Raw genomic sequence first — 17487 nt, 5'->3', positions numbered from 1 at the left:
ATTTTTTTAAATCGTTGAATTCGGAATATTTGTATAGTTTTCCTATTGTTTTAATTCAGAATAGTTTTAGAAGGGTTTTTTTGTATAACTTTGATAATGTGGGTGTGGTTTTAATCCAATAGCATCTAATTAATTGAATAGCAGCTCTAATTAACTAATAAATTAATATAAAATTGTAGCTAATAGATGCCTCAAATTTGAAGCGGTTACACTGACAAATTAGAGAAACCGCTTCTAACTAAAGTGATACATCAATTAACAGCGAGCTTCATTAAAGCGGTTGAAAACCGCTTCTGACTGATCTTAAAACCGCTTCTAAGGGCATGTATTTGTACTGGTGAAAGCATAAGTGGTTTACTAGTAATCATGAATATATATAAAATAAAGTATTACGAGTTATAGTATATTAAAAAGAGAAAATTCTCAAATTTTAGGAGAGAACCCAATTTTGATTTAACATTCAAAAAATTTTCCAAAATGATCCATTGAAAACTCATGTAGGTCTTACATTTGAATTTCCGCCCATAGTTTTCGATACCCACTAGTTTTCTATAAAGCAAAAGGCCCGGACACCTAGGTCACCCTAGTAAATGAATCATTCTTCCATGATTCCATCCAAAGAACAGAATGTTATGACCCGTCCTTCTCCACTCAAAAGGAAGCCTACAACTAGAAAAATCCTCTGACTAAAAAAATGTTTAAAAAATATAGTACTTTCTAGAACAAGACACCAACCCATAACCTCCCGTAAAAAAACTCATTTGAGTTTCCACTTGTGAATTAGAATTTCGTATGTGATTTTGATTTTTATTTAACTTTTGTTTATATATATTCTATTAGTTTACAGAGTTCTTTTGTTTTTAGTTATGTGAATAAGTGTTAAAAAAAACTAACTATGATGTATGACATAATAACATCATTCTGTTTACTACTCTCACCCGTATGACACAACATAGTTGCCGGTTTAATAACCACCTCGTACGTATTTTAAAGCATTGATAGAAAGAAATTTACAACTCACATTATTTAAAAAAGGAATTTACAAGCAGATGCATAATTTAGTTTCATACAGTTGATTCACTCATCACTGGATCTCGACATCAATCACCTTTCTCTCAACTTTCACCTTTGGAATGGAGATCCAAAGAACACCATTCTTCAAATCAGCTTTGATCTTATCTTTCTCACAGTTATCGGGCAGATTAATGCGAGTATGATACGAGCTGTAATTCTGTGTAGCCCAGGAACCATCATGTTCTTGTTCTTGTTTACCCTCCTGCTTATGTTCACCTTTGATCACAAGCATGTTATCCTCCACAAGCACCTTTAGGTCTTCCTTTGAGAGCCCGGGAACATCGAATCTCATCTTGATTTCGTTCTCGTCGTCTTGGATGTCCCATGGAGACCGAATGTTCCACCCTGATTGGCTCCTCATTGGGAACGCCATCAAGTCGTCAAACATCCTGTCGATCGTATCCAACATTTGCCGCATTGTTCTCATAGGAGACAACGGATCCAACAAACCTATAATTAGTATTCGTAATTAACAAAATATATAAGAAGCCATTATTAATAAATTTAAATGTTATACCTAGTCAATAATTAAAATGGTAAATTAAAGAGACAGTTGGCAATTTGTCGTCTAGATTACATATTCTGTTATATTTGGTACATTGAAATACGTTTTCTGATAAAATATCTTAGTTTATAATTTGACACCTATCTATATTTCAAATATGTTATATAATATTTACGTACGCATTGACTTACCGAAGGGTGATATGGTTGAAGACGGTCTGCGTTCAACGGAACGTTGAGTATCTTTGTTTTGGCTGCCACTAACGTGAACATCTATGGAGCTATCGTTTCCGTTTCCGGCCTGAGCTTTGATGGTCGAGAGTCTTTTACGGGTTTGTGAAGACGGGAAGAAGGCGAAGCATTGTGGTTTGGCTGAAGATTTGGGTGAAGGTTTGGAGATGATGTTTGAAATGAGAGGAGTAGATGAAATTCCGCATGCTGTGGAAGCCATTGCTGAAGAAGTTAAAGTTTTATATTGATCGATTGTCGTTCACTTGTTTGATGATTACACGGTGATAGCATGAAAAGGTTCGTTTATATAAACATCATGATGGTGGATTCTTGAAGATTGGAACCAACAAGTCCCACGTACTAGACGCTAGTATGCTCTTTTGCTTTCCCCCGGGTGTTCTAGAGTTTTAATTTGCTGTCAAATTTTCTTTTTCTTTTTCTTTTTCTTTTTTCTATTTCTTTTTCTTTTTAGAAATTAAAGCAATAAATATTTTTAAGGTATAAACTTTGTTAAAAAAATAATAATTGATTTATCTATTGAGACAATTACATATTTCTCTTTCGTATATGACTCGGTGCTAGGTTATTATCATAAAAAATGCTCAAAATATTACTTTAATTGATAAAACACAGAAACTACTAGGTGTCTTGTTAGTTATGTTGTTATATTTAACAACCCTCTAGGATATAGCATATTGTTTTTAAAAGACTTAATTGGTTTAAAAGTATGTAATTTCATATAAAATAAATGAATATTAAAATCTGACAAATACTATATATCTATACCGAAAATTTACAATTATACTATATATTAAAGGAAAACTTGATGCTACAGTTATTTTGGTGAGGCCCGATCATGGCTATAATTTAGTATTTATTGATTTGAGAATATTATTTAACATAAAGGTAAGTTGGTCTTGTGGTCTCACTGTGATGTTATAATACGTAGGTCTTGAGTTCGAATCTGGTGTTGGCCGGTTTTTAGTTTCTTTTTTTTAATTTTTTTAGTTTTCCTAAGGTCTATGTATTTATATATTCCATATTAAATCAAGTAACGGAAAAAATAAGGAGATGTTGTTGTAAATTAGTGTTCAATTTCTTGTTAGATCAAGATAAGAGAGTGGAAATTGAGATGGTTTGGACATGTAAAGAGAAAACAGACGACGAATCCTGTTAGATCCGTAGAAAACATTACTATAGAGGGGAGGAGGGGTAGAGGAAGACCGAAATTGACTTGGGATGAGAGGATTATGCATGATTTGATTGACCTAAACCTCTCCGAGGACATGGTTGAGGATAGGAATTCGTGGAGAAGTAGAATTAAAGTTAAGGATTTTTAGAGAGAATTGAATACCTTAGGGCTTAGACTTAACTTGTTTAGGTCACATACCATAATGGTATTTCCCTTACATATATTATTATTATTATTATAATTATTATTAGCTTTTATATAGCTGTTAAACTGTGATCTTATTATTAATATTATTATAATTAGTAGTAGTTTTTATATAACTGTTAAACTTTGATTTCCTTTATTTTGCTTCATACACATGTACTTAGAGCCGAGGGTCTCTCTGGAAGCCACCTCTTTATCCCTTTGGATAGAGGTACGGTGTGCCTACATCCCACCCTCCCCAGACCCTACTTATAGCTTTGCTGTCGGTGAGATTTTACTGGGCATGATTGATTGATTGATTTTCTTGAGTTCGTGTTAAAAGAAACCGGCGTAACGCTCTGAGGGCATCCTCTAGCTATATATTATAGCAAACATAACTGCTACAGTTGGACAATGAGAGCTGTCAGACCTTAACTTAATTTTTGTTGTTTGCCGTAGTTAATTATTTGTTTTCTTATGGCTTTAGTTTATTTCATATTCGTTTGTCTTTGCTTAATTATTCTTTTTCTTTGGTTTTAGTTTACCTTTTATCACAAACCAAACACGTGTCAAGATATTTTTTAGTATACTAGGATTTTATTTTCCGAGTTACTTTTTCGTTTTTCTTTGAAAGATAAATAATGTATGCTTTTATTTTTTTAATTGTGGCATATATCACAACTTTATTTTTTTTGGGTGGTTTTTCTCTTTCGATTGTTATACTGAGTTTCGTACCATATCGACACTGTAATATATTAAGTAGATATCGTTCGAATTCCCGCAACAACGCGCGATGGCAACTTACTAGTTAAATTTTAAATTGAACTTAAGCCCTGAAAATTGGGCCACCGGTTGAAGGCCCTTTGTAGATATGATGGGCCGGTTGTTGTAATTTAGGTCTTTAAGGTGTTTATAACGGGTTAAATCGATTCGTTAAGTATGTTAAGTGGTTTAAACTTTAAAGACACGGTTTACGATTTGATGTTTTGGCTTGAAAGTCGGAATCGGTCGGTTAACCGAACAGGTCGTTAAGCTTTATGACTTTCTTTTTTAATTTCTGAAATATGCGTTTTTGTATATGTATTATATTAACACCTAGGGTTTTACCCGATGCGTTGCTTTAGGCAGGTTGGTAAACCCAAGTGTTGTTGGTCCCGGGCGTTGAGGTGATAAGGCGACGTGAATTTGATCGGTTTCGGTATCATGCGTTACGATATCATAACTAAAAACCAAATATATATATATATATATATATATATATATATATATATATATAAGTTAAGGCGGACCAATGGGTAGTGTTGACCGATAAAACCCAGACGTTGGGAAGACTCAATCGTTGTTGATCCCGGCATTGAGACTGTCAGTGTACGCAAATTCGTAGGCCTTGTTCGGGCCGGTTTATTATATGAAGTCAAAAGAGGAGACTGGTGCGGATGGCCGGGGGGCCCAAGCCCAGCGCAGTTTTCGATATCTTGTTCAATAATTTACAAACCCTGGTTGATTCTCTATATAAATAACGCTATGTACTTTTAACTATTTGTCACTCAATAAAGAATACCTAGTTGTCACACGTGGACGTAGGTCAGTTTAGACCGAACCACGTTAAATTCTCTTGTTCGTTTATTGCTTTCGCGTGTGTGTTCAGTTTGTGTGTGCGTTTAATCCTAACAAGTGGTATCAAGAGCTTAGGCTTGTTACACGAAGAACACGAGAACCAGCCGAGTCGCCGTCAAACCTTCCAGCCGCCGCCACCCTACTGTGCTAGGGTTCCGCCGCCGCTAGGGTTTTTTGATCGTCGTTAGGGTTTACCGCGTTGTTGTTTTGCCGCTAACCAAGCTCGACGATAACGACGAGGGTTCAGTCAAGCACGTCATCAGTCGTCGGGATTTAAGATAAGAATCATAGAGCCAAATCTGCAGGCTAAATTGCAGGTGCGTTTTAGCAGTGGACGATGAGGACTTCTGATTTGGAAAGCAATTTAGCTACAGCTCCACTTTGCATTCCGTGGCCAACAATTAAAATAAATTGTATTTGTTCACCATTCAAGAAGTAAAGGAAAAAGGATTTGTTTATTCTTTTTTGGTTATGTTCGTTTTCAAGGAAAAAGACAAAGAAAAGAGTTTTAACCTTTTTTATTTTATTGGGCTGAAGAAGGCAGTAGCCTGTTTTGTGGTCCATAATCCTTGGGCAACCTTTTGATTTGGGTGCGTAAATTATTTAGTTTTGGTTAAGCGAACGAGCAAAGAACAATTGAATCAAGATCCTATTTTTATTGAAGAACCGTTGTCAATTAGAAGAAGCATTAAAGAAACAGAGAACCGGTGTCAACCGCGTTTGTCAGGTTTTATCGTTTCGGTTTAAAGTTTCTGTTTCTGATTTACAATTCGTATATCCGCTACCGTTTAAATATGTTGATTGTTTAACAAAGTTTAGTAGAACAGCCGTTAAGTTGCTCGTGCCATTGCTGTGTCTGTCTCTGTTTTTTATCCAGGTTTTCATTTTAGTCATTGTCATGGTAGAAGACGGAAAGGTTTCGATACAGAAGTTTGATGGACAGAAATTTGGTTGGTGGAAGATGCAGATTGAGGCGCTACTTTGTCAGAAAGACTTGAATGTAGTGCTTGAGGATGAAAAACCAGAAAAGTTGTTAGATGAAGATTGGAAGAAGTTAGACAAGAAAGCTAGGGCTTGTATTACATTGTCGTTGTAGGAAGATGTGGCATTTAACATCATGAAAGAAACCACAGCGCGTGGTATAATGGAGGCACTATCCAACATGTATGAGAAGCCTTCGGCAGCGAATAAGGTCTATCTTATCCGGGAGCTAGTGACAACAAGAATGAAAGAGGGTGGGTCAGTTACAACGCATATCAACAATCTTAATTCGATCCTATCCCGGTTAGTGTCAGTCGACATTAAGTTTGATGATGAAGTTCAAGGCCTTTTGTTATTATCCTCTTTGCCTGACAGTTAGTTGCAAACAGTGACTGCGGTTTGTAGTTCGTCTACAAAAATTACTTTTGACTGGATTCGGGACCTGATTCTGAATATAGGTTAATTGAATCACCCACTCCGGGCCAATGATTCTTGGATTTGAAAAGACTTTAACGTCCTTAATTTTTTAAAGTTATTAAATAAATAAAATAGAGCCTTCGTTTATGTTGGTTTATGCTTGTAGTATTGGACTTAGTTTTGGGCTTTTGTATGTAAAACGAGATCTGTTGATCTCGGTGGGCTTTTAGGATGTATTGGGCCTAGTTGGTAGTCATATATATAGAACATAGGTTAACAAAGTAGGGTTGTTCGTTCATTATTATTCAACCGTGTAAGTTAAGGGCTTAAGCACCCGACGTATAATATACGTGTGTTTTGAAGCTTCTTCGTTTGTTTTGTGTGTTCTTGGTTGTTTGATAGAATCAACTTAGTGGTTAGTTTCCGCCTAACCATTGAGTATATTGATATCACATTGAAAAATCCGTCACGGGACTTACAATTGGTATCAGAGCCTATAGACCTATTTTAGGCTCAGCTATTGGTGATATCAAGGATTCTGTCGTTGATCTAAAAAGGTATATTGTGTTAAAGATTTTTGGATCTCGAAGAAGAGTGTTCTTAGTGTTCTCTGGCTGGTGAAAGCTGAGTTTGGAGTAGATTTTGGTATATCTCATATTTAATTTAAATCCCATCATTATCAGGATTTAGTTAAATATTCAAGATTTACCATATCTAGAACTATTCTTAGTTCTCAGGAAGGCCTCAAGATTCACGGTCTGCATTCAAGGTTTTTGGGAGGATTTATAAGTTCTCGGGGTGAACTCGTTATTCTCGGCTTGATTTCATCATTCTCGGGCAAATTCGTGTGTCTTCGGATATTGTTGATAGTTCTCGGTCAACATTCTGTGTTCTCGGAAGACATTCTGTGTTCTCGGAAGAAATTTGTTGTTTTCGGTCTCACTATCAAGTTTTCGGTTACAGATATTATGGATCAATCAGATGTCAGTATGTCTTCAAATGCCACTCTTCATCAAGAACTTGACTCTATTATGGGGAGTTGGGGACCACCACTCGTGTACCACGATTATTGAAATCTGAAGGGTTTGCTGAATGGAAATTCAGATTTGAGAAGTACGTGAAAGCAAAGGATGCAAAACTGTGGAGAAGCATAGTTAGAAGTCCTCAGGTTATTACCTATCAGAGAGAAGGTTCCCAAGAAGTGGAGATAAAGCCAGTTGAGTCGTATACAGATGCTGATTTTGATCTTGTTGAGCAAGATGAGAGGGCTCTGGCCACTTTGACCATGGCACTTTTGCCTAAAATTGCCTTGGGATTTAGAGAGTTGAATTCTTCTAAAGCACTCTGGGAGGCTCTCATTGAGGTGTTTGAAGGTAATGAAGACATGAGGAGAAGCAGGCAAGATCTCCTAAGACAACAATTCAACATGTTCAACCATGTTTTGGGAGAATCTCTTGAGAAACAGCTTCACCGGTTCATCTCGTTGATCATGGAGATTAGGTCTACAAATATAAACCTAACATTTGCTGAGATCAACAACAAGCTAGTTAACTCTTTGCCACAAAGCTGGGATCTAAATGTGGCCGTTATTAAGAAAACCAAGGATCTGGCAAGACTGAATCTCTCTGAGGTGATGGCGATTATCAAGGCTTGTGACATGGACGACAAACAGCGTGCTATCAATCATGCAAGTACCTACGACAATGTTGGTTATGGTGTTGCGGTCAACAATGCTCTAGTTTCACAAGACAATTTTTCACTGTTCAAAAGTCAGCCATCTCAACCGCAGCAGTCTCAGCAGACCTTCTCCATGTTCAGGTCATCACAAAGTCAAACCATTCCTCAACCCAAACCAGCAACTCCTGTTTTCTTTCCACAATCGACCCCTGCACCGATATCGCAAGCCTCCATGGCCACCTCCAGCCAGTCTCTCATTCAAACTCCTATTATTTCCAAAGAGACTCAAGAAAATATAGCACTAATGGCAGGTTTTATGAACTGCTACGACGCATTCCTTGCTGGAGACCTGGTGCAACCCGTTGTGGCTGCTGAGCTGGATTAGATACACCCTGATGATGTGGAGGAGATGGATATTTCATGGCAGATTGCATGGCTGTTTTTAGAGCCAAGAAGTTCACCAAGAGGATTGGCAGGAACAATTGGAATGTGCCTGCTAATCAGAAAGTGGGATTCAATAAAAGTTCTGTGAGATGCTATAATTGTCATGAGCCGGGTCATTTTGCTCGTGAATGTACCAATCCGGCTAAGGAAGGAAATAGAGAGAGGGCAATGGTTCCTGTAAATGGTGGAAGAGAAGAGAATGTGGCTAGTTCGAACACGGGTGAGCGAGGTTTGGTGGTTTATAATTTCTTCTGGGAGGATCAATTGGTAGCACTGAATTTGATCAGTGAAGTTGCAAATTTTACTGAGATGGATGTTGATGAAGAGGAGAATGAAGCTGAAGAGCAGGTCAGGGATCTTCAGCATGCTTTTATGGCCTTCACCTCCACCAAACAAACTGAGGTAAGTCCTATACTTTGTTCTCAATCATGTATCGACAAAGTAGACTTGTATAAAATACATAATAGTAACTTAATTAGAGAATGTAAAATATGAAAACTCAAAAATCAAGAACCTTGAAAAGGCCTTAAATGACAAAATAGAGGCACAAAAACAACATTTTTCAAAATTGCAATCAGACTTTAGCATAAAGTGTTGTCACCATCTAGATGCTAAAAGGAAAATAGCTGAACTAACTGCTGAGTTAGAAGCGTCGAATCTGGAGATAGTCAAATTAACAAATAAATTTGAAAATGCTGAATTCAATTTCAAAAAATTTGATGTCTCTAGTGCTGTTGTGGAATCAATGATAGAGAAACAGTTAAAATGGAAAGAGAATAAGGGTGTAGGTCTAGGTTAAAACACGGTTCCCTCTCCTTATAACAATAATTACACTAGTTTTCCTCTTACCAAGGAAGAGGAAGAAAAGGAAAAATGTTTGCAGTATGGTAAGTCAACTGCAACTGACAAAGGTAAGGTTGATACAGACTTAGCAACTGAATCAACCTCAAGGGTGAACGATTCTAATGTGTCTAGCTCGTGTGCAGATGAAGTGATAATAGAGGACTGGACTGAGGAAGATGATGAATCACCTGTTAAGTCTACTGTTTCCTTAAATTTTCCTGTTTTGTCTGTTTTAGATAACAATGCTATTAATGTGTGTTCGGGCTCTGTTTTTAGAAGAAAAGACAATTGTTTGGTTACCTTTTCTAGAACTTCAAGAGCAGTGATATGTCTTCTAATAAAACCGATGAGCTTAAAAACCAAAATAAACATTTGTCACCCAAGTTTACGAGAGAAAAGAGTTCATGCAACGTTAAATGTGAAGTTTCTAATGATAAGTCTATAGACGGAAAAACGAGCTCACACAAGAGAGCAAGACCGGGAATCGTCTACAATGATTTTTTCATTAAAAGGCAAACCTGTTTCAACTGTGGCATTCCCGGTCACATTGCAAGAAATTATTCTAGACTCCCATATGTTCCATACTGCAAACGCCATCAAAGGACTATGCCTCGGAATACCTCCACAAACTTTAACTCACATAACATAAGGTATAACAAGGCAAAGCCCTTTGACGGTGACTGGAAGAAAAACAGGGTGGACAGGTCAAGTTATCATCAGACCAAGTCTAGGCCTGTTGAGACCCATAAGCGGAAAGGAAACACGGTCTCGATTCCAAGACCAAAGTGGGCCTCTGAACCGAGAACGTTCACCAGGGTTAAGTCAAACGTGTCTCCTGTCCGCAGACCAAAGACTGAGTCAATCACTCGTGTAACTCACAAAATTTTACAACCAAATTACAAGTGGTTGCCTAAGTCTCCGGTGACAAAGTCCTCAACATCTTCTAATTCGATTTTTGACAACAATGAGGATATGTCATGGCAACCCGTTACACGGTTAACCAAGTCAGGCTTACCCGGAACTACTATGGACTGGGTACCCAAAACTAACTAATCTCACACACTGTGCAGGAACAGCTATGGAGGAATATTATCAGACCATGGTTTGTTGATAGTGGTTATTCTAGATACATGACGGAGGACATATCTCAGCTAAGTGACATTCAAATTTTTAATGGCGGTTATGTTTCCTTTGTGGGAGGAGAGAAAGGGAAAATTACTCAGAAGGGTACCGTGAGTAACAAAGTTTTGAAGTTTGAAAATGTTAAATTTGTTCCAAAGCTAAAGCACAGTCTGCTCAGCATGTCACAGATCTTTGATAAGGGTTTTTCTACGCACTTCACCAACAAAGAATGTTTAACTCTGAAACCCGATATTGTTATACCAGAGGAGTGGGTCCTGGTCAGATCTCAAAGAAAAGATAATGCCTACCTGATTGACATGAACAAGAATGTTCCTGATGAAATTACTTGCTTATTCTCCAAAGTGTCGGAACATAACGCCAAGCTATGGCATCGTCGTCTTGGTCATGCCAACATCAAAAACCTGAATCGCCTTGCCAAGAACGACATTGTACGAGGTTTGCAAGTTAAAGATTTTGTTACGATTGAGAAGTGTGTGGCCTGTGCAATGGGCAAGCATCATAGAAAATCACACAAGCCAAAGATGCTAAATACTATTTCCAGTGTCTTTCAGTTACTTCACATGGACTTGTTCGGTCCAGTCCATGTCTTGAGTCTATCTCGAAGTAATCATTGTCTGGTCATCACTGACGACTACTCTCGTTTCACTTGGGTATTTTTCTTATCAAATAAGAGTGAGACAGCTGATTTGATCAAGAAGTTCGTGGTGCTCATGGAAAATCAGTTGAAACTGAAGCTCAAGGGGATTCGTTGTGACAATGGCATGGAGTTCAATAACTCTACAATGTATTATTTTTGTGCCGAAAAGGGAATCTTTCATCAATACAGCTCAGCTCATACCCCGCAGCAAAATGGTGTTGTTGAAAGAAGAAACCGTACTTTGATTGAAACTGCAAGGACAATGTTATGTGATTCAAAGTTACCTTTATTCTTCTGGGCTGAAGTGATCAACACTGCCTTTTACGTTCAAAATCGGGTGTTGATCAACTAATCTCAGATGAAGACTCCCTACGAAATTGTTTATGGTCACAAGCCCACTGTTACACACTTTCGAGCCTTCGAGTGTCCATGCACTTTGTTGAATCTTGAGTCGACTCCCAAGTTTAAAGCCAAGGCAGATGATTGTTATTTCGTTGGTTATGCTGGTTGAACTACCTAAAGAGTATACAACAAGGCATCGAAACAGATTGTAGAATCATATGATGTGCGCTGGTTGGAAGAAAATGAGACTGATGCTCGTGTGGGACCTAACTGGTTGTTTGACTACGACAAATTATTCAAGCCATTCAATCTGCTTCCCGTGATTGACTCAAATAACTCAGGGGGAGGAACTTATGCTGTTGTCAATGATGAAGAAGATGTTTTTGCTAATACTCAAGAACTTCCTATGGTGAGTGTGGATCTGTCTTTACCTTCAGACATCACTCAGCTATCGTCAGAGGATCTGGAAGAGTCTGTCACCGACACTATACCCCCACATGAACCTTCTCCAGCAGAGATGTCATCAGTTGATGGGGAGAGCGGTATTCATCAGATATTCGGTAGCACTCTATTCTCTGATGCAATTCCAAATGAATATGTTGCCAGTACCTCATACTTGCACAGCACTGCAGCATCAGGATGGAGAAACCCTCTCACTGAAGCTCTCGAAGATCCAACCAATTTACCAGCAAACTGTTCTGTTCCTGATCACTCCATTCCATCAAGAATTCAACGGGATCACCCCATTGACAGCACTATTGGTCCCTGTCACACCCTCAAAATCCACTAACGGAGTTTTACCATCAGAGGGTGTGAACTAACAGGATCGGAATCATTAGTTATAATCAAACCATAAAACAAAGTTTCAAAACCATGAAAACGTTTACGAGTAATTAAATACGGAAGCGTAAAACCATAGAAAACAATGTTACGTCACGCAGGACGACTTAAAACCCAATGATAACGGTTAAAAATAAGTTTGCATAGTTAAAAGTGTTTCAAGCAATGCATGATCCTAAACCGCGCGCCTGCCTCGGCTACCTGAGAATAACATACTAAAAGTGTCAACACAAGGTTGGTGAGTTCACAAGTTTATATAAAATAAAGCGTTTAGCGTTTGCGTTCAGCGTTTTGCGTTACAGCGTTTTGCGTTACCAGATAGTGTTATGTCAATTATATATCTATAGGTAGCTAGCCTATAAAACAAGTATCACTAAGTGTTCGACACCGAAGCTGACTGTTTATCATTTGCCTTGCCACCAGGTCTATCCCGACCATGGTATGTGTTTAGCCAAGATTACACCCACTCGACCTCCAGTCGAGTTTAGCGTTGGGTGGGGTTTGTCAAACCCAGTAGTACTACTCAACAATGACTCGCTATTATCCAATATTAAACGGTTCGATGTGAATGAAGGACTTTTGTTATTGCGTTTGCCACTTAGTCTTTACAAGTGATATATAATCTATATTAACAAAATCTTAAATGCATTTTCGGAGTATGTTATCTCCCCCAAGTGAAAAGCGTTTGAAAACAGTTTAAAAAAAGGGGAAAGTGAAACTCACTGTTTGCGAAGTATTCCCAAAATAATTCACCAAGATGCGCGTCATAGAAAAACTCTCTCTAGCGTTCTAAAACAACAAAGAGATTTTTCTAAGTGTCGGAATATTATCGAGTCTCTAGACCCGGCACATAATACCTATGCACACAACATGTTTCGTGTTTCGTTTGTGAATCGTGTGTGACTTTAACAAATGTATTTGTGATACGTTACATGTGTAAGCAATTATTTACGTGTCATGTATTCATAAAGTACATCACTAGCAATTACTCCCCGTAAGGGCAATTTGGTCAACACATAACAATTAACTAGCCATTATTTCCTACGAGGGCAATTTGGTCGAATCATGACAATCAATTAGCAATTATTCCCCGCAAGGGCAATTTGGTCAAAACATAACAATTATATAGCAAGTATCATGTTTCATGCATTTTCACAAAATTCAGCAGCTAGTTTCACCGAGACAGAAATTCTACTTGAAAGATTGTACTATCTCACCGATCATAGCATCACAATTAATTTACCAAAAATCATCACAAAAGCATATATGTCTTAGGTTTCCAGAACATATTTTATTATATTTTTATTCCACATAAGTTTCTCACAATCATCAAATCATTACAGCAAACTCATAACAGTCAAATTCATGCGCAACAGAATGTTATTTGAAATTCCCGTTAAACGAAAAATCTAATAAATGCAAGACCACTTGGGTTAGGTTCCTAACTCAATAAGTCAACTTCCAGAAGTGGAACCAACCCAATTGGTCTCGTAGTTCATGAGATGTAATATTTACAAAACAACCTAACAGCAGGTCTAACAACTCAGCTTTGCACGTTTTTGTAAAATCATAAAAGTTAACTTTTTCACGTCCAAAAATTGCAAATTTATATTCTTTAGAAACTAGACTCAACCTAGTTTACTGTAGTATCAATAATCTTAACCAATTTTCACATTTACACCTCGTTACAGTCAATTAAACATCAATAACACAATCTGTCCAGAAACTGTTTGCATCCAAACTCAACATATTAACTATCTACGGACCATCATTCATTCATATAACACTCTAGACTCCATAATCACTATCCATGCACATCAATTACACATTACATACATGATTAGGGTTTTTGTTTGAACTCAAATCAAAGACACAAGCAATTAACATGTAACAATATCCAATCTAGTTATCAAATCATCATCAAATCAACAACAATCATATGAATTACATACACACATAAATCGGCCTCTAGGGTTTTCAATTAACCCATTAAACAACGAAATTAAGTATAAAGGATGCATAGGATAGTCGTTTATACCTTCCTAGCATCTTAATCTTCAATCAAAGGCTTGAAATCTTGGTTGTATGTGTGTGTACGAGTGGCGGCAGCCAAGGGAAGAAGGTCCGATCGGGATTGTGTCGGGAGAGAAAGAATAAGTTAGGGTTTATTATTATTATTATTATTATTATTATTTATAATAATACTATGTTACACTTTGGCCCCTCCACTTCTAAGTATTACTTATCTAGCTTAAACTAACTTGTTTACATCTTGAGTTAGTGTTTATAACGATGTTATCACACAACACATAAGTCTAACACATAATTATCACATAATTACTATTTTGACGTTTTTCGTTTATTCACCAATTGTTTGCGTCAACTCGTTTGCGTTTCGGTGTAATTCCCGAAAGACTACACATGTAGTAAGTGTTAAGCGTCATTTAAACCCTAGTTTAAATGTAATGAGGTGTGCGTTATAGATTCAGTGATCTTAAGTTTGAATTAACGGAGTTGAGTTAACGGAGTTAACCTGAAATTGACGATTGTCACAGTCCCCTAGAAGCCGGCGTATCAACCAGAAGTCAGACTCGAACGTAAACAACTGCTTGTATTCTTGTTTCATTTCACAAATCGAGCCTAATATGGTTGACATGGCTCTGCAAGAACCAAGCTGGGTTGACGCTATGCATGAGGAACTCAATCAGTTTGAGAAAGTCAGGGTTTGGAAGTTGGTTGAACTGCCCGTTGGAAAGAAGTCGCTAGATACGAGATGGGTTTTTCGTAATAAGCAGGATGACTCGGGTCTCGTGAGAAACAAGGCAAGGTTTGTGGTTCGTGGTTTTCGTTAGGTTGAAGGTTTAGACTATACTGAGGTGTACGCTCCAGTGGCTCGTCTTGAGGCCATTCAGATTTTTTTGGCATATGCATCGTACATGGGTTTCACAGTCTATTAGATGGATGCCAAGACGGCGTTTCAATATGGTGAGGTAAAGGAAGAAATTTATGTGGATCAGCCACCGGGTTTTGTGAACTCCAAGCATCCGTCGTATGTTTATAAGTTGGACAAGGCTCTCTATGGCCTTCACCAACTCCTCAAGCATGGTATGCAACGTTTACTGCTTATATATTGGAGCATGGGTACAAGCGTGGAACCATTGATCAGACACTGTTCATAAAGACTGTTGGAAAGGATTTGATATTGGTTCAGATTTTTATGGATGACAACATCTTCGGTTCTACCAGCACTGCTCTCTGTTCTGAGTTTGAAGAGGTGATGAAGAAAAGGTTTGAAATGAGCTCATTGGAGAGATGACCATGTTTCTGGGTTTGCAAGTTCGTCAAAGCTCGACAGGCATTCTGCTACATCTAGGGAAATACGTCGAGGATATGTTGGAAAAATTTGAGTTTCAGGACTCCAAAAGTGCGACGACTCCTATGGCTGAAAGACTTCTTCTTTCTTCAGATCCTGATGGGAAACCCGTAGATCAAACGTATTATCGGTCGATGATCGGGTCCTTGATGTATCTAACTGCCAGTCGCCCTGACATCATGTTCACCGTCTGTCAGTGTGCCCGTTTCCAGGCTAATCCTAAACTCTCTCATTTAATTGCCGTTAAATGAATTTTTAGATATCTGAAAGGGCAACCGAGGCTTGGTCTTTGGTATCCCAAGAATTCAGAATTTGATTTGTATGCTTTTGCTGACAGCAATTATGGAGGTGATGATATTGACAGGAAATCGACGTCTACTGGGTGTCAGTTTTTGGGAGATCGACTCATTTCGTGGCAATGCAAGAAACAACAAACGGTGTCCACAAGCATTGCTGAGGCTGAATATGTTACTGCTTCTGCCTGATGTTTTCAGGTCATTTGGATGCAACATCAATTGCTGGACTACGGTTTGGAATTTCTTAATACTCCTATATTTTGTGATAATGATGATGCGATTGCCATTGTTAAAAACCCGGTCCAACATTCAAAAATCAAGCACATCGATATCAAAATTCATTTTATTCGTGATTGTTACGACCGGAAGCTAATTCATCTTGAACAGGTCCACACTGATAATAATGTGGCAGACCTATTTACGAAACCGATCGGAACAGCCAGATTCAATGTGCTTGTAGGGTTTCTTAAGATGTTACGTTTTGAACACTGAGTACTTCTGAGGTTAAAATTTGTATATAAGTATTTTCATATTTCGTTAATTAATGTACAAATTTAGGGGCAGAAAAAGAAAAAGACAAAAAGAGTGTGTGTGCGTTATTAATATTTAAAAAAAAAAACTTTTGCTATGTCTGGTTGCTGAAAATTACGTCGGTTACTCAAGTTCAACGGACATATCTCATATGTTTGGTCCCGTCATCAACTCTTGATTCACGGGATAGCCATTAACCTTAGAACTGAAAGTGACCGGGGCGACTGAACATAAAACGTTGGTTTGATTCTTTCACTGAAAATTATGTCGGTCCCCTAGGTTTGAGGAACATATATTATATTCGTATGTGTTTGGTCCTATCGTCTACCTGTAGACACATGGGATAGCCATTCACCCGAAAACTAAAGGTGACTAGGGTGACTGAATTTTAAAACTGTCTTCGAAGTTGTCATCGGGTAAATAATATTATTATTAAGCTGAGGCTTACTAGAAGCTTAAAATATTTTCAAATGAAAATTGATCCAACCTTTGAGAAATGATAGATAAATTGATTATGTGTGCCTAACGTGTGAAGTTATTAGGCTAAAAAGGCTCTTGATTAGTCATTGATGTGTATGGTAGCTTTCTATGATAAGTAAAAGTTTGAAGTGATATAAACTAAATCTGCTAAACTTTTTGTGGAGAGTCATTTTGAAGATGCTTTGCATGTCCCTAGATACATCTCTCCGAATGATTGGTAGAAAAATAATTACCCAGTCATACATGAGCCCGTTAGTGACTTGATCGCCAAAATATTAAAAATAATAATAATAATAATTAAATTATTATTACAAATTAAATTTATTTTAGAAGCTTAAAGGGGCACCAGAGAACTACAGGGGTGGGGCATACAAATAAGTCCTAAACACCCTGAATGGAAGGCTTGTAAGTCTGGATGGCTTGTAAGTCCAACGTTCAATCTTAAAGCTTAAAATTTTAAATTTTAAATAAGAAAACTCTTTTGATCAAGCACTAGAGGGTTGGAGTCAAATTGGGGTGATCTGGGGAAAGCCATATACATTTTGAGAAGAGATAGGGGGCGTCATAGGTCCATAAGTGATGTCCATATTAGCTTTATGCCTAATTGAATCTAATCATATCACTGACATAATGAAAATCATGCTAAGTTTCTAATTACCTGCGATCAACCTTTTCACTATGT

The 17487-nt window shown here is 37.6% G+C and overlaps 1 protein-coding gene across 1 annotated transcript; it reads right to left on the bottom strand.

The window, feature by feature from the left end:
• Positions 1-1032: 1032 nt before the first annotated feature.
• On the bottom strand, positions 1033-2036 carry LOC143628899 (small heat shock protein, chloroplastic-like). The gene is made up of 2 exons (XM_077098345.1): positions 1771-2036; positions 1033-1524 (listed from the first exon to the last, which is right to left on the bottom strand). The coding sequence occupies exons 1-2, from the start codon at positions 2027-2029 to the stop codon at positions 1085-1087; spliced, it is 699 nt and encodes a 232-aa protein (XP_076954460.1). The 5' UTR covers positions 2030-2036; the 3' UTR covers positions 1033-1084.
• Between the last annotated feature and the right edge of the window lie 15451 nt (positions 2037-17487).

Source organism: Bidens hawaiensis, unplaced genomic scaffold (assembly GCF_021521415.1).
Source record: "Bidens hawaiensis isolate Kalapana, Puna unplaced genomic scaffold, B.hawaiensis_p1.1 tig00005084_1, whole genome shotgun sequence".
NCBI classification, from domain to species: domain Eukaryota; kingdom Viridiplantae; phylum Streptophyta; class Magnoliopsida; order Asterales; family Asteraceae; genus Bidens; species Bidens hawaiensis.
Note: the sequence above shows the minus strand (reverse complement) of the source record. Positions and strands in the feature narration are given on the sequence as shown.

Coding starts and splice junctions, on each gene's coding strand:
- LOC143628899 (XM_077098345.1), bottom strand. CDS start 2,029: ATGGCTTCCACAGCATGCGGAATTTCATCTACTCCTCTCATTTCAAAC. Junction 1,525..1,770: donor TTCAACCATATCACCCTTCG/GTAAGTCAATGC, acceptor TACTAATTATAG/GTTTGTTGGATCCGTTGTCT.